Source organism: Saccostrea echinata, unplaced genomic scaffold (assembly GCF_033153115.1).
Source record: "Saccostrea echinata isolate AGI-Se365-2 ecotype Australia unplaced genomic scaffold, CSIRO_AGI_Sech_v1 ptg000028l, whole genome shotgun sequence".
Classification (NCBI taxonomy): Eukaryota; Metazoa; Mollusca; class Bivalvia; order Ostreida; family Ostreidae; genus Saccostrea; species Saccostrea echinata.
This window is the reverse complement of record NW_026889777.1, coordinates 13,119,305-13,132,987: the sequence shown is the minus strand read 5'-3', so window position 1 is coordinate 13,132,987 and position 13,683 is coordinate 13,119,305. Positions and strand designations below refer to the sequence as shown.

Sequence of the window (13,683 nt, the reverse complement as noted above, 5' to 3'; positions counted from 1 at the left end):
ATTTAAGGAATCACTGTCTAGTTAGTAGAGTATGCCAGGGCATCAAAGATAGATGGAAACGTGGGATGCATAAATGATATCCCACGTTTCCAGTTATCGTTGATGTCCCTGGCATATTCTACTAACTAGACAGTGATTCCTTATATTTCCATTTCGCTGTGAAATAAAATTGTAAATTTAGATTTTAAAAATGTAGACTAATAGATTTAAATTACACGAGGCCTCACATGTCAATTTCAATAGTCCCCGCCCACTGACGTCAAACACAAAGACAGCCGCACGAGAATTACATGCATACCGGTATTAGGCCTTCTTAGCTCCTGACCTTTTGCTTGGCGAAATTTGCATTTCGGTAGAATGATCAAGAAATCAACTCTCCTAACTTTCAAAGAGTTATCACAGAGAAAACAAATAGAAATGGAAATATCTGTGCATAATTTTCTGAGCTGAAGATACTAATTTTGAGAAATTGTCCTATGTACACATGTGTTTCAACCTCTTGTCAATTTGAAACAATTATCATATATACTTCATAAAAAGATTTAAAACTTATATCACGTTCATTCTAAAAAAAAAATGATTTCCCGACGATTGAGGATTGTATCTCTAAAACATGAATTTTCCAACTTAACTCTAAATACCCTGCAATATTGGCTTGTATGCTTCCTGTAAAAAAAAACTTATTTTTTCAAAGGATGATCAAGCTGCTGTGTTGTCTGGCTCTGTTCTCTGTAGCCGTGTGTGATGACTACTATAATCCCTCCTACGGTGGATTAAATGTCGGCCAAGAATATGGAGGAATCATCTATGGTGGCAAAGGACTTGTAGGACATGGTAAAGGACTCGGAGGAGTCATCCTTGGAGGAAAAGGATTAATGGGCAGTAGCTGGGATAATTATGGATATGGAGGAGTGATGGTTGGAGGAAAAGAATTGATGGGCGGTAACTACGGTGGTAAAGGACTCGGAGGAATCATCCTTGGAGGAAAAGGATTAATGGGCAGTAGCTGGGATAATTATGGATATGGAGGAGTGATGGTTGGAGGAAAAGGATTGATGGGCAGTAAATACGGTGGTAAAGGACTCGGAGGAATCATCCTTGGAGGAAAAGGATTAATGGGCAGTAGCTTGGATAATTATGGATATGGAGGAGTGATGGTTGGAGGAAAAGGATGGATGGGCGGTAACTACGGTGGTAAAGGAGGAATCTTATCTGGTGTAGGATACAAGGTAATAAGGAGAATGATAACTGTTCATATGGTGGCAAATTTGCATTTTTTATTTTTCCTCCAGAATATCACTAATTTGATGGTTTCTGCATGTAATGGTTCATCTTTCTTTTTTATTTTTCAGGAATATTATTGAAAACTTAAATGGATGAAAGTGTTTACGCCGACATTGTCATTGTCATGTTTCTATAAATAAAATAAATTATTAATATTAAACGAGACAATTTTTTATACATATTACTGAGCTATATTATGTAGATGAATAAATAGATGTTATTTAATGTTTTGTAGTTACATATGGAATTTATTTCACGCATGGGGCATGATTTTTTTTTTATATTTTCTCAGGTGCGAAGCACGAGTGAAAAAAATATATATATTTTAAAAAAAACATGTCTCACGAGTGAAATAAATTCCATAATCAATCACAAAAGATTGAATTTTCTGTTAATCACATTTTCTTTGTTTTTCCCTTTGTAACGCCGTATCACAGGCCGTGACGTCATAAAATATTGAGATTGAAAACGTAAACATGGACTTCAACAGCATATCTAGAGAAACTGGCAGTTTTAGTCTCTGTTAGGATGTTTTATTTACTCTCTCTCTCTCTATCTTATAAGGTCAGCGAGTATTTTTTACAACACTCTTTGTGAAGGGAATTAAAATCGAGAGTGTAAATGCCGAGTTTTTGATATTCTTTCACACTGTGACAGGATATCATTTTGATATCCTTTCCCATTGTGACAGAATACCATTTTTATTCAATATATAAATTACAGTATTTCACTGTTGAAAATGTAATAAAAACGTCTATATTACATTAATACAGTATAATAATTAAAGACTTTACGTTAATATTTGTGCTTTAATACCGGTTTTATCAGAAAAGAACCGTCTTTTGCTTTAAAAAGTAAAAATTGTACTTACGGAAATTTTTAAAATAGGAGCTTTACCCCCTTTAGGATTAATTAGTCAATAATCGATGAAAATGTCTTGTAAATATAAAATTGGATTTGGAACCTGGAATATTTTAAATTTATAATCTCATTGCCTCTCATATATGTCCAATCTCTAGGACTAATTTACCTACATATATAATGCATACATAACGTAATACTTATACTGAGATGTCTGGGGCTTCATTTTGAATATAGGTAATATATCTCTACATTATACACAGTCCTTAAAGTATTAGCAATTCAGAATTCAGCGCATGTGCAAGCTTATAACCTTGCCTTAATTTTAATGGCACTATAAATATTTCTCTTATTTTTCCATGAAATACATGCCCGTAAGAATAATTTTAATGATACTATAAATATCTCTCTTATTTTTCCATGAAATACAGGCCATTAGGAAGCATTTTCAGTTCGAGGGGAGGGGGGCAACCAATTTTTTTTTCTGTATGGGGTGCTACAAAGCAAGCATTTCTTAAAAAGTTAAAAATTAAAAAAAAAAAAAAGAAAAGAAAAAAAGAAAAACGTCGTCAGAAACATAAAGTACCGGCCTGTTTCCAATTATACTAAAATAAAGCCTTTATTTATCCAGGATGACATTTTTAGCAACAATGGCATTTTTCCAAATCTGATGATTGTCAGGTTACTAAAGGATTCAAAAAGAATTTGGTTAGAATATGGTTTATAAATTTTTATTTCTCAACAAAAACATAAAACATAGTCCAGGCCATTCAAACAGATAATAAATATAAAACATCTTCAAACGAATGCATTATTTTCTTGTAAAATTTTTGTGATCATGATCAAGATAAAGGTTTAATTAAACATCACTTCCAACTCAAACTGGAGAATTCCTTCAAACTGATTATGAATGTGAAACACTTACTTTAGTTAAGTCAATTTATCAATTAATATCAAACTAATTGTAACAGAAAATGTTAAAATAAATAAATAATGAAAGTAACCATAAAATACCGGGTATATGTGGAAAAAAATCTAATAAAATTTGAAGAGTGGAAAGCATTATTTTGGGTACATAAATATGAAAAGGGGGCATAGCTGTTGCCCATACAGTGAATTTTAGTTCGTGTCTTAGAGCACTATTCCATCATGGAGATAGAGGAAGTGAATTATACTCCACAGAATGGTATTTTTATACCCGGCAAAAAAGATTATTACAGATACTTCAGCATTTTCGACATTTTCAACATTTTCGAGTCTTTGTTGCATTTTCCCCTTCATGATAAAATATTTGGCTGAGGCTAATCATCAGAATGCAGGAAACATAGTGCCCCCCCCCCCTCCCTAAAACAACTGCATTCACCGACCATTGTTTTTAAAGTTATTTTTTCAAAAAAAAAAATGATGACCCAAAAAGTATATAACTGTATTAAAAACATTCATTAAATATTGATATTATCTATTGAACAAATGATCTATCGTAATATCAAACACTTTAAACCATATCACACTATTTTGCAAAATGAGCATTTCTCTTCTAATATATGGATAGATTTACAACAAGCCAAAATTATGTTTTCCCCTCATTAGATTTTTTCCTAGACTTTTTACTACAAATATTTCAAATATACTTGAACTTAATAATCGTAAAAGTAATAATTTTTGTTGTAAGAAGTTGGAGGTTGAGCTCAATTTTTTTGGCTAGATTGACTAGACTATTTCATGTTTAAGTAATACTGAAAAACGTTCACCAAATACTGTGAATGAGATGTAAACATCAGTGTTCTGGTGCAATTAATACAAAATAGTTATGTGAATTACGATTATGATTTTTACATTTACACAAATGAAAGCATTCCAACTCTTTTTCAGCAGAACATATTATATACTTGTATGTATTTTTGCAACCTAAATATAGTGATTTTATTCTTTCTTTCTCTCTCTCTTGGTGAAAGGCAAAACACACAATGGATATTAAAATATAAAATTTCCTGTTGGATGGAATCTTCACAGTACATTATGTATATATATATAAAAAAAAACACTCTTAAATGTGTATCACAGTTTTTAGATAACATTTTCATAAATCAAAAATACAATTACACATAACATCATATAACATTATATCATGACATCACTAAAAGCTACACGTTATATTGCAACTTCTCTCGAATACTGATTCTGGAATACGAAACAAATTCTGACATGGAATTTCAATTCCTTCACTCCCAACCTGCTAAGCATAACTTTAATCAAGGATCACAGCAAAGAAAGTCTGAATTTATATAAAGCAAGATCTGTCAACACATAATCAAAATTGTAATACACTTTCCATAGCAGGGCATGCCATAATAACAACTCTATAAAACATACAATAATAATTCCTATTAGATAGGAAAATTAAATCTTTAAATTTTCTGATTTGAAAACAATACTTGTCAATTTCACCTGCATAGTTAATTATCCATATCACAGTTTCTTTTATATCAGATAAATTATAACTAATGTATAATGTCTCGCAGTGTCAAATTGCTGTACGGGTTCGTACCCTCCAATCCAAACTCATTTGTCCTCCTCCTACGGATTTCATTTTCTCGTTTTCTCTGACGTACAGCTGTGGGATTACTAATTTGACGACGTACAAGTCTTGGTGGTCTCCCTTGGTGGTCTGGAGAAGCACTTGAACCATTGCCAAGATATAAGTCCGTGAAGAGCTGTAGAAGGGAGATAATCAAAATTACATGGTCCTAACATGCTTCAAAAATTTAATATGTGTGACAATATGCAAAATTTCATTATTAAATCAGCAATTTTAACCTGATTAAATCTCCTTATGTTAATGTTTTCTTTCCATAAATCAACTCAATTAATAAATCAGCAATTTTAACATGATTAAATCCCCTTCAGTTTGTTTCTTTCCATAATTCAACTCATACATTGATAACTATACTAAGGAGGTTTTTTAAATTTAGCACGAGTATGACTTCAAATATGTACTTCTCAATAGTATATAGTTGAATTGACTGTTATATCAAACTCATCTGTGTTGAACACTACATGTACTTATAATACATGTAAATTCGTTACTATATAACAATTGCCTTGAAACATCAAGGTGGAATGAAGACTGTCACACTATAAAATCTTGTTATTATAAAGAGTAGGGTTCATGGTTTGTCAACTCCTTAACAGATATTTAAAGCCTCAATGTGTAATGATATTCTCATTACATAACTTTCAAAAGTTTGAAATCAATAACACTTTGAAGACATTTTTTGAAAAATGAGTAATTATGTCATATTTGCCTGTAATCTCTCCATTAATGGGTCCCCTTGTTGGTTCTCGCTCCCCGCTTGGTCACCTTCCTGGCTATTTGATCCTCTCCTCAACTGTCGCTCATGTTCTAAATAAATATAGCGTTAACAAATGATTTTAGCTTTAGTCAGTAAGCAATATGTCAGACAGAGTGTCTAATGCTTTTATCAACCAATAAGTTCAGCAATTACTATGATTTACACCAATGTTCATATATCTGCTATCAGTTTTAATGAACAAACTCCCATAATTTTGTTTTACTGATATTACAATCATGTTTAAGCCATGTCACATTAATGACATGATAGAATATCAAGTCTTAAAAACTAAAAATGCATGAATATTACAACATAATTATAATAAAATGTACAACAATGCAAGATAAATCTTTTGAAAGTTGAGTTAACTTATCTAAAAAGCTAAAGCATCTGTTAAAAAGAGAAATATATCTATACACTCAAAGCTAAAGCAAATATTTCTTTGCATTTTTATTTATAAAATGTATATGTAAAAATTGACTCATTTAGCATATTAGTTTTGTGTACAGTACTTAGTGAAATATTTCCACTCTTTCGATTAAAAATCAAATATAAAATCATTAATGTGCCCTGTTCCGTTCTATTGAGAAAATCAACAGACAATAAAGAAAGAAAGATGAAGAGGCAAAGAAATGACAGTTAATTAAGATTTGGATTCATGCATGAAGGATCTACAACACATAACTACTGAATCACATTGTAGATATTCAGCAATATACAGGCTATTAGCTACAAAATGAAAGGTTAAAACATAAACCTAGGTGTTTTTGTTTGTCTCAAGTCCATTGTTTCCAACTTTGGCTAAACGAGTGATTCTGAACATTTCTAAAAATTTTTTCAAACACACTGTTAGTAATTATTGTGACTTGAGACAAACACTTCCTAAAAGAAGAAATGCATGCAGAGTTAGCTCCCTTTGAAATACCTGACAGTCGTGGGGCCCTGGGAGGCAGACCAGTCCTGGGGCCACCAGAGTGACCCCGAGATAATCTACCCTCAGCACCCTCATCCTGTGCCTCAGCAAGAATAATTCCATTTGCGAGTCGAGTTGAGCGAATACTGCTGAGACTAGTGTGTGATCCTGCGAGACTTGCTCTGGAATCTGGAGATGAACGCAGAGACGTTAACAAGACATCAAAATCATTAACAACAGCTGGCGTGTTTTCTTTAGGAACACGCTGGAAAATACGATGTTTTCCACTGCGATAACTACTCGCCCCGAGACTTGTTACAGTAGACATTGTATCAGTGTCAGCGTTAGGATTAGTCTCATCCGATTCAAATAGTGGAGGTAATTCCTTATTAGGAGAATGTAGTTCAGATGGTCTACTATGTAGTAAAGATCTCACACTAGGGGAGCGAGATGATCGACTCGAGTCTGGAGTTTTAGACACTGAATTAGTAAGATTTTCTGCTTGTAACATTGATAAAGTGTTTTTGATAGCATTATGGGTAGTCGCGCGGTCATATTTATGACCCAGAGGTAATTCTATCACAGCTGATTGAATCTCATGTGAGTCTTCATTGTGAGATAGCTCATCTGAAAGATTTCGTCTGCGACGAGAATTTTGTCTGTGAAGATTCTGACCTGCAAAGTGCTCTGAGGACTGGGATTGATAATCTGCCTCCTCTGTGCGTTTTTGTTCCTCTGTTTGGCCGCTGATTTCCTGCAGACGCTGATTGAGGGAGGATTTTCTGTGCTGTAAGCGGCCCAGCAGACGACCACCTGGTAAAGAAGTAGTTGTAGACATATTTTCTGTTCCATCACCTCTGAAAAGAGAAATATAACATATCTCTATGAAGTCCAACTTTCTTACAATGAAACTTAACAGCTTTGTAAATCCTATTCATTGATTAAATTACAACATACATACACTTACATTTGACACATTCACTACAAAACTGTATTCAAACCAGAGAACAATAAAAACTTTAGCATGGCTTTCATGATATTTTCTCACTGAATTAGCAATGAACTACTGAAATTCTATCTTATTCTGATAAAATAATCAAGATATACTTACCCATTAGCACCAACAGACAGTCCATTCAGAGTAAAGCTAGCTCTCAGTGGATCAACAGCTGTATCTTCTGTCGGCCTCCCCTGTAAACGACCTTGCTGTGCCATCTTCCTCCCTCGCAAACTACTGGACTTCTCTACAGGTGTATTGTCCACTCTCACTAGCCCTACCCCTGGTATACTGAGTTCACTCACATCATTACCTTGTATACCAGAGGAATTAGTTTTCTTTGAAACAGCAGAAGACCTGTTATATCAGATTAAGGTATTTATTATTTTGTTTTTAAGGGGGGGGGTATAAATATACAGTGTGTTGTCAATGATACCTTTGACTATTTCTTTCGGCCTGTTCCTCTGCCTCCAGCTGAGCAGTGACTGGGTCCCAGACCACTTGACCATCGACTGGACATGTAGGATGCGAGTGAAGTAACCAGCTGTCTATACATTCCTTGTGAAACTGGGGAAAAAGAAAGTAAAGCTCATTTAACCAAACAAAGAGTCAGAAAAAAAAAATTGGACACGTTTTAATAAATTATTAATAAAAATGTCATATATTCTTGTGGCCTTTCCTGCAGTAATGCACAAAGAGGATTAAAAAAATTCATGTACACAATATTGTAAAGCAAATATTATAAACATTTCTTTGTATTAAACATCTGTACATAAAAAAAAAGTACTCTTAATATGTTAAATTTCTTTTGAATTTAATGGTATGCATTATCCTCAATCCACCATCTAAACTCTCAAGACTTCTTATGTTTTTTACCATGTTTCAAGATTCCTCAACATTGAAACAAAAGTCCATCTAATTCCCAGTGTAAAAAACTATAGTTGTTCACCAGTAAAGGGGTGATTTCTCAAGTAACAATATGCAAATTATGATAAATCTAATGTGACAATGTTACGATCATGAAATTATTGAACCTTGAATGCACTTTCATGTCAAGGGCCAATAGTGCTATACATGTATAGTTGTGATAATTTTTTTAATTCTCTTATCTTTTGTATTAAATGTTACTTTATCTAAATTTCATTTTCATGCATTAGTCCCTGAAGTCTTGCATACATGCCTCTGGCAAAACTGTTATTCAAAAGTCTTCTTGAGAGATGCTTTTACACAGTGGCCATGCATTTTTATTTCAGTACATGTACCTGAAGTTGAAGAACTTGTTGTTACCTTGTGTTTGCATCTGGGTAGCTTTCTGACATATTGATTGACCTCATAACCCCGGAGACAAATTCGGCACTGCATTCCCGGAGCCAGTAACGGTCCCCTTTCTCTGACTTTCTCAAGAGGAAACTTGTTGATTACAGCCTCTGGTATGTCACTGGGCTGCTGGTTGGCATTACTGAAAATATAAGCCAGATTACCTTATCAGATAACCTTGCAAATGTTTCTTTTAATCCCCCCCCCCCCCCACTTTTTGAAATTTTTATTCAAAATTGTCAGAGATAAACTCAAAGTTACGAGACTGTTTTATTTTTACTGATATGAAGGGCATATTAGGATATATTCACCTTCAAAATTTGATATTTTTGCAGTGTCTTGGAGGAAAAACCTGTATGACTTTGCTGGGTTGAATAAATCTCCATTTAACCCTCACTCTTGACTAACATGCAATAATTATCCTCATTTTACCCTATTGTGATATCAACTAGTAAATAAAATGTTCTCAATGCTTCATTGGCATCCAGTTTCTTAAAATCCATGCTCTTAGCTGTTAATGTAAGGTTTTCCTTTTTATGTTTTCAGTTTTGAAATACTTAATTCCCCCCCCCCCCCCCCCCCCAAATGAAATAGTGACCAAATAGTGACCAACAGAGCCCTTTCTTCAAATTGCTTTTTACGAAATACATAACTTAGAGTAAGGAAGAATTTTATGTTGTTCATCAAAACTTTACATGTAATTACCTGTCCAGCTGAGTCAGTAGTTCATAGTCTCCCTCAGTGAATTCTCTGTTCAGCAGGTCATTAGCCACAGCCTCTGGCAGAACTGCACCATATGTTCTCTGGGCAGGCCTCCATCTCTGGTTCCTCTTCTGCAAAACAGAGGCAACAAAAAAAATAACGGATGGTTTAGCATGTTTAGAGAATTCTTTAAATTTTGAAGCATTTCTCTGCATATTTTCTACAAAATTACATAAATCTTGGAAAGTTATAAAGTTGAAAATAATATTTCTAATTTTTATTTGAGAATTGAATTTGAGAACTGAATTTGACATATTTTCTGAATTCTATTGAATTGGTACTTACATGTCTGTATTCAAATGGGTGGCTTGTGTGAATTGAAGTGTTGAAACATGTCTGACACAAGTGGAAATCTGTACATGCTGTGCACCTGTCAAATAAATAATTTATAGTATTCAAAGAATTCAAAAGTCATACACAGAAAACTGAAACACTTACTTCAGTCTTCTGACTGGTTGACCTCAAAACCTCTGATAGAACAAATGACATATCATATTTATGGTTACACTTATAAATAAGATCATATGCATGCAGCTTCATGGAATCCCATAACATCAATTCATATTATTTAAATCTTGTCCCTTTTCCACCAATTCTGTAGTTACCTGTAGCATTTCCCTTCAATTGGTGAAGTGTGACAGCTTTGACACCTTGTGTACAGGTGACGGTCCATTCTACCTCCTGTGGGGACCCCCATGGCATTACGACTCTCCTGTTTAAGAAGTTCAAAAGGGCCAAAGTCTTCTCGACAGAATGGACATTTAATGGTCTTCTCTCCAGATGATTTCTGGTGGTCCGCCCAGATCTTCATACACTTAATGTGGATGCTGTTACCACAACTGAACCTAAGGAAAGAAAACAGCTTGTCAAAAACATCAAATCTGAATTCTATTGAAATAAATTTCAGGGTTTTTTCCAGATGGAAAATCACACAGGGGTATTTGAAGGGAAATGGATGGTTATTGAGTGAATAAGCTCCTCCATTTTCATTTTCTTTACATACTTGCAGAAGGTAACAGGCTGGTGTTTCTGTAGAAGCTCATCCTGACAGATTGGACAGCAGTCTTCTTCTTTGATTTCTCTCTGTTGAATCGTGGGCCGCCCATCAGCTAGTTGCCCAGTTGTATCTGGTGGACCAGATGTTGCCCATCTTCTCTGAGGTTTACGCTGTCTGGTGCCAAACAAAATCTCATTGATTTCTCTCTCCACCAGACCAAGTTGCCATGTAACTGAATTGAAGGTGACCAATACATGTTATACGATTCATGTCAAACCTCACTGTGGTACTTATCAAAACTTAACAAAACAATGAAATGTTTTGTTTGTTTTCATTTGGACTCCAGTCAAGCAGTTATTTTCTTCTGAGATATGATGATCCATTCAGTTGAATAATTTAAATTTTTGAACAACAGGTAAATTTTTGAAGTTCTTGTAACTTATCTTTCAAATTTATTTTTTCCTTTCTGTTTATTAGATGTAATAAAGATAATTAAGAAATTTCATTTTTTGGCTAATTTGCTTGAACTGCAAATTATTATTATATATGTAAAAGCCAGAAAAATTATTAAATGTTCTACCTGCAAGCAAATTAATGCAAAAACCTGAATCAAGAACTACCTGGATTATCCTGTGGAACTTTGAATTTTTTCAAAATCAGCCAACAAATGTGTTTACAGAGGTCCCTGTCCTTCATAAAGTTTGAACAAGTACAGGAATGTGGATCACCTAAAAACACCTGAAAAATAACAAATCATTAGGTCAGACTTTATCTAAAACTTCCCAAAATGTTTGTAAACAAACACTGACAGTTTGTGAAATATTAAATAATAGATAACCAGAAGATATCAGAATATTTTTATGTCATCATATTCAGGAAGCAGAGCATACATGGAGGCAGCCGGTATGAAAGTCACCTTAAAAGTAATATATTAGTATAGACCTTACTCACAAAAGGCAGTGTCGCTCGGCAATAGTTAATACATGTATATCATGTTTATATATAATGTATGAATTTACGATCTTGACCTTTGACCTTGTGACCTCTAATAAGATAGGGGTCTTCCTTAGGCCATAGGGAGTGATATTACCAGTTCCGAATACCCATAATCAACACTACAGTATATTTGTTTTCTGTTGTTTTCTTCAATGTAGACTTGATTGCTTTCAGTTCTCTTTATCCATTGGAAATACCATAACTTACTGGGTAGCATTTATTTTAACTTTTCCTAGGCATGTCAATTAATGATGTACAGGACCGATATTTTTGATTTATATATAGGGTTGATTTTTCATGGAAACCCCTTATGTATTAGGAGGTCATTGGCTTACTCTCAACTGGTAAAATAATATTTAAAATAATTTATCTCAGAGCTCCAGATAAGATGCGTATTTGCAGAAATATGCATAGAATTTTACAAAATACACATTGAAAATTAAAACTGGGTGTACAGTAATGCATTAGCAATCATAAATAAGCATTACACTTCGAAAGTACTGCGTATGACAGATTGAATAATACACATACGACTTAGCTAATGATATGAAATCAATTGAGGTTAGCTCAGTGTTTGATTTTTTTTCAAAGCGAAATAATATTAATTTAAAAGCGTTTCAATAACAAGGACTATTCTAGTTATGGCGACGACAATTTCCAGTTAGGGAGAAAGAATTCAATGATTTAGATTAATTAAAATCGATTTCTTTATAGCGAGCGCAGCGAGCGGCGCGAAGCGCCGCTCGTCACTGCGAGCTCTAACGACAACGCCTGGGCGAAGAGAAAATTCGGACTACTGCACATTCATTCAATAGAATTTTTTTCCGCAGTAATTTTGACCCACAATGCATCGCTTCTTGTTCTCGCTGCTAACTTCGTTCACGCGGTGACAACAACTAAAAATTCACACAAAATAAACTCACCTTAATTTAATGGATATTGCATGCAGATAGTAGATTAAACGTTCTTTGTTAAAATATTTGCACTTTTTAAACTTTGTTTATGGAAATGCAGCTAACATACGACGTCATGTGACGTCACAGTCTAGACGTTCCAAATGTCTCGTGCAGTTTGAAGAGGCAGATCATAATAATGAAATGAACACTGCGCTCGCCCCAACGGTAGCACCGTCAACATAATATAGAAAGACTATGCATATATATTAACAATATACTCTTTAATCACTTTGCTGAATATCAAAATCTGCATTGATTTGAAAATCAGGGAGTAAATACACTTTGGGCTAAAAAATTATCTGGAGCTCTGCTATATGTATATCGGGACAAAACCTCTCCATATTTTTAATTATACACCATGTTGACATTTGGAGCTCTCTGAATTGTTCATAGTAAATAAACTGAGTTCGAGTTATTGCCCATGTTTATTTTGCTACATTGCCAATACATGTAATGAATTCTAATCATTAAACTGGGTTCTTAAAAGACTATATGATTATAGAACATTCTATCAACACCATTATATGGACCCTCACCTTGACGGGTTTAGCCTCCCCCTCCTCTTTCAGGAGGAAGCCAGTAGGACCGGTCTCGCGGAGGATGTAGATCGTGGAGTCCAAGGCCTGACATTGTCGCCAGAACACTAAGTCATTGCATGTGCGACGCCACGCTACGCTCCTAGACATTCTGTTAAAAAATTAAAATGAGGATTTCAATGTATATAATATTAACTTCATTTATTTCAAAACTTCTTTGTTAATATACTAGGACTTAAATAAAACTGAAAATTCCGAGTCCGGCATGTAAGACGAGTGGATAATATCCCCCGCTGAGCCAGCACTGCAGTTACATTATTATTCGATTACCTAACGCTACTAAAAGAAAATATTTGAGTATAAACAACTGACAATCGTTTATACTTCCTTTAGTTCGCAGATTATAAATTGCGGACCCTCTGAAATGAGAGATCATTTTGGTTATATACCTTCTTCATAAAAAAAATCGAAAGTTTAAATTCCTTAACCTCAAATCACACAGCCATGTTGTTTATTGCCTCGGTTTGAAATCACCATGAAGAAGGCAAAATAAATCTCAAAACCGATAATGATATAATTTCCGGATGTAGGAAATCGATATAATATCAGTTTGCCGACTTATGTTTAACTACATTTTACTACGATTAATAAATATAGACTTTTTAGAGAGACGTTAAATTAAACCAACAATTCAAAATTATCTGCACGTGC

The 13,683-nt window shown here is 34.1% G+C and overlaps 2 protein-coding genes across 3 annotated transcripts; one reads left to right on the top strand and one right to left on the bottom strand.

Moving 5' to 3' along the window:
* The first annotated feature begins 695 nt into the window (after positions 1 to 695).
* Positions 696 to 1,364, top strand: LOC133193523 (acanthoscurrin-2-like). Its single transcript, XM_061329488.1, has 2 exons — positions 696 to 1,229; positions 1,353 to 1,364. The coding sequence occupies exons 1-2, from the start codon at positions 696 to 698 to the stop codon at positions 1,362 to 1,364; spliced, it is 546 nt and encodes a 181-aa protein (XP_061185472.1).
* A 1,523-nt stretch (positions 1,365 to 2,887) lies between these two features.
* LOC133194138 (E3 ubiquitin-protein ligase ZSWIM2-like) lies at positions 2,888 to 13,135 on the bottom strand. 2 transcript variants are annotated; one of them, XM_061330120.1, is made up of 13 exons: positions 12,973 to 13,135; positions 11,105 to 11,222; positions 10,491 to 10,716; positions 10,093 to 10,332; positions 9,773 to 9,857; positions 9,431 to 9,558; positions 8,696 to 8,867; positions 7,845 to 7,975; positions 7,523 to 7,765; positions 7,087 to 7,268; positions 6,424 to 6,600; positions 5,451 to 5,548; positions 2,888 to 4,859 (listed from the first exon to the last, which is right to left on the bottom strand). In XM_061330120.1, the coding sequence occupies exons 1-13, from the start codon at positions 13,120 to 13,122 to the stop codon at positions 4,647 to 4,649; spliced, it is 2,163 nt and encodes a 720-aa protein (XP_061186104.1). In that variant the 5' UTR covers positions 13,123 to 13,135; the 3' UTR covers positions 2,888 to 4,646. The 2 variants fall into 2 exon arrangements, with proteins under 2 accessions (XP_061186104.1, XP_061186102.1); XM_061330118.1 differs by having other exon boundaries at positions 6,424 to 7,268.
* Positions 13,136 to 13,683: the final 548 nt, after the last annotated feature.

Excerpts from the sequence above, each read along its gene's own strand:
- LOC133193523 (XM_061329488.1), top strand. The coding sequence starts at position 696 with ATGATCAAGCTGCTGTGTTGTCTGGCTCTGTTCTCTGTAGCCGTGTGT.
- LOC133194138 (XM_061330118.1), bottom strand. The coding sequence starts at position 13,122 with ATGTCTAGGAGCGTAGCGTGGCGTCGCACATGCAATGACTTAGTGTTC. Across the intron at positions 9,858-10,092 it reads ATTGAAGGGAAATGCTACAG|GTGCACAGCATGTACAGATT; the intron begins GTAACTACAGAA and ends TTTATTTGACAG. Across the intron at positions 4,860-5,450 it reads CATTAATGGAGAGATTACAG|CTCTTCACGGACTTATATCT; the intron begins GCAAATATGACA and ends TCCCTTCTACAG.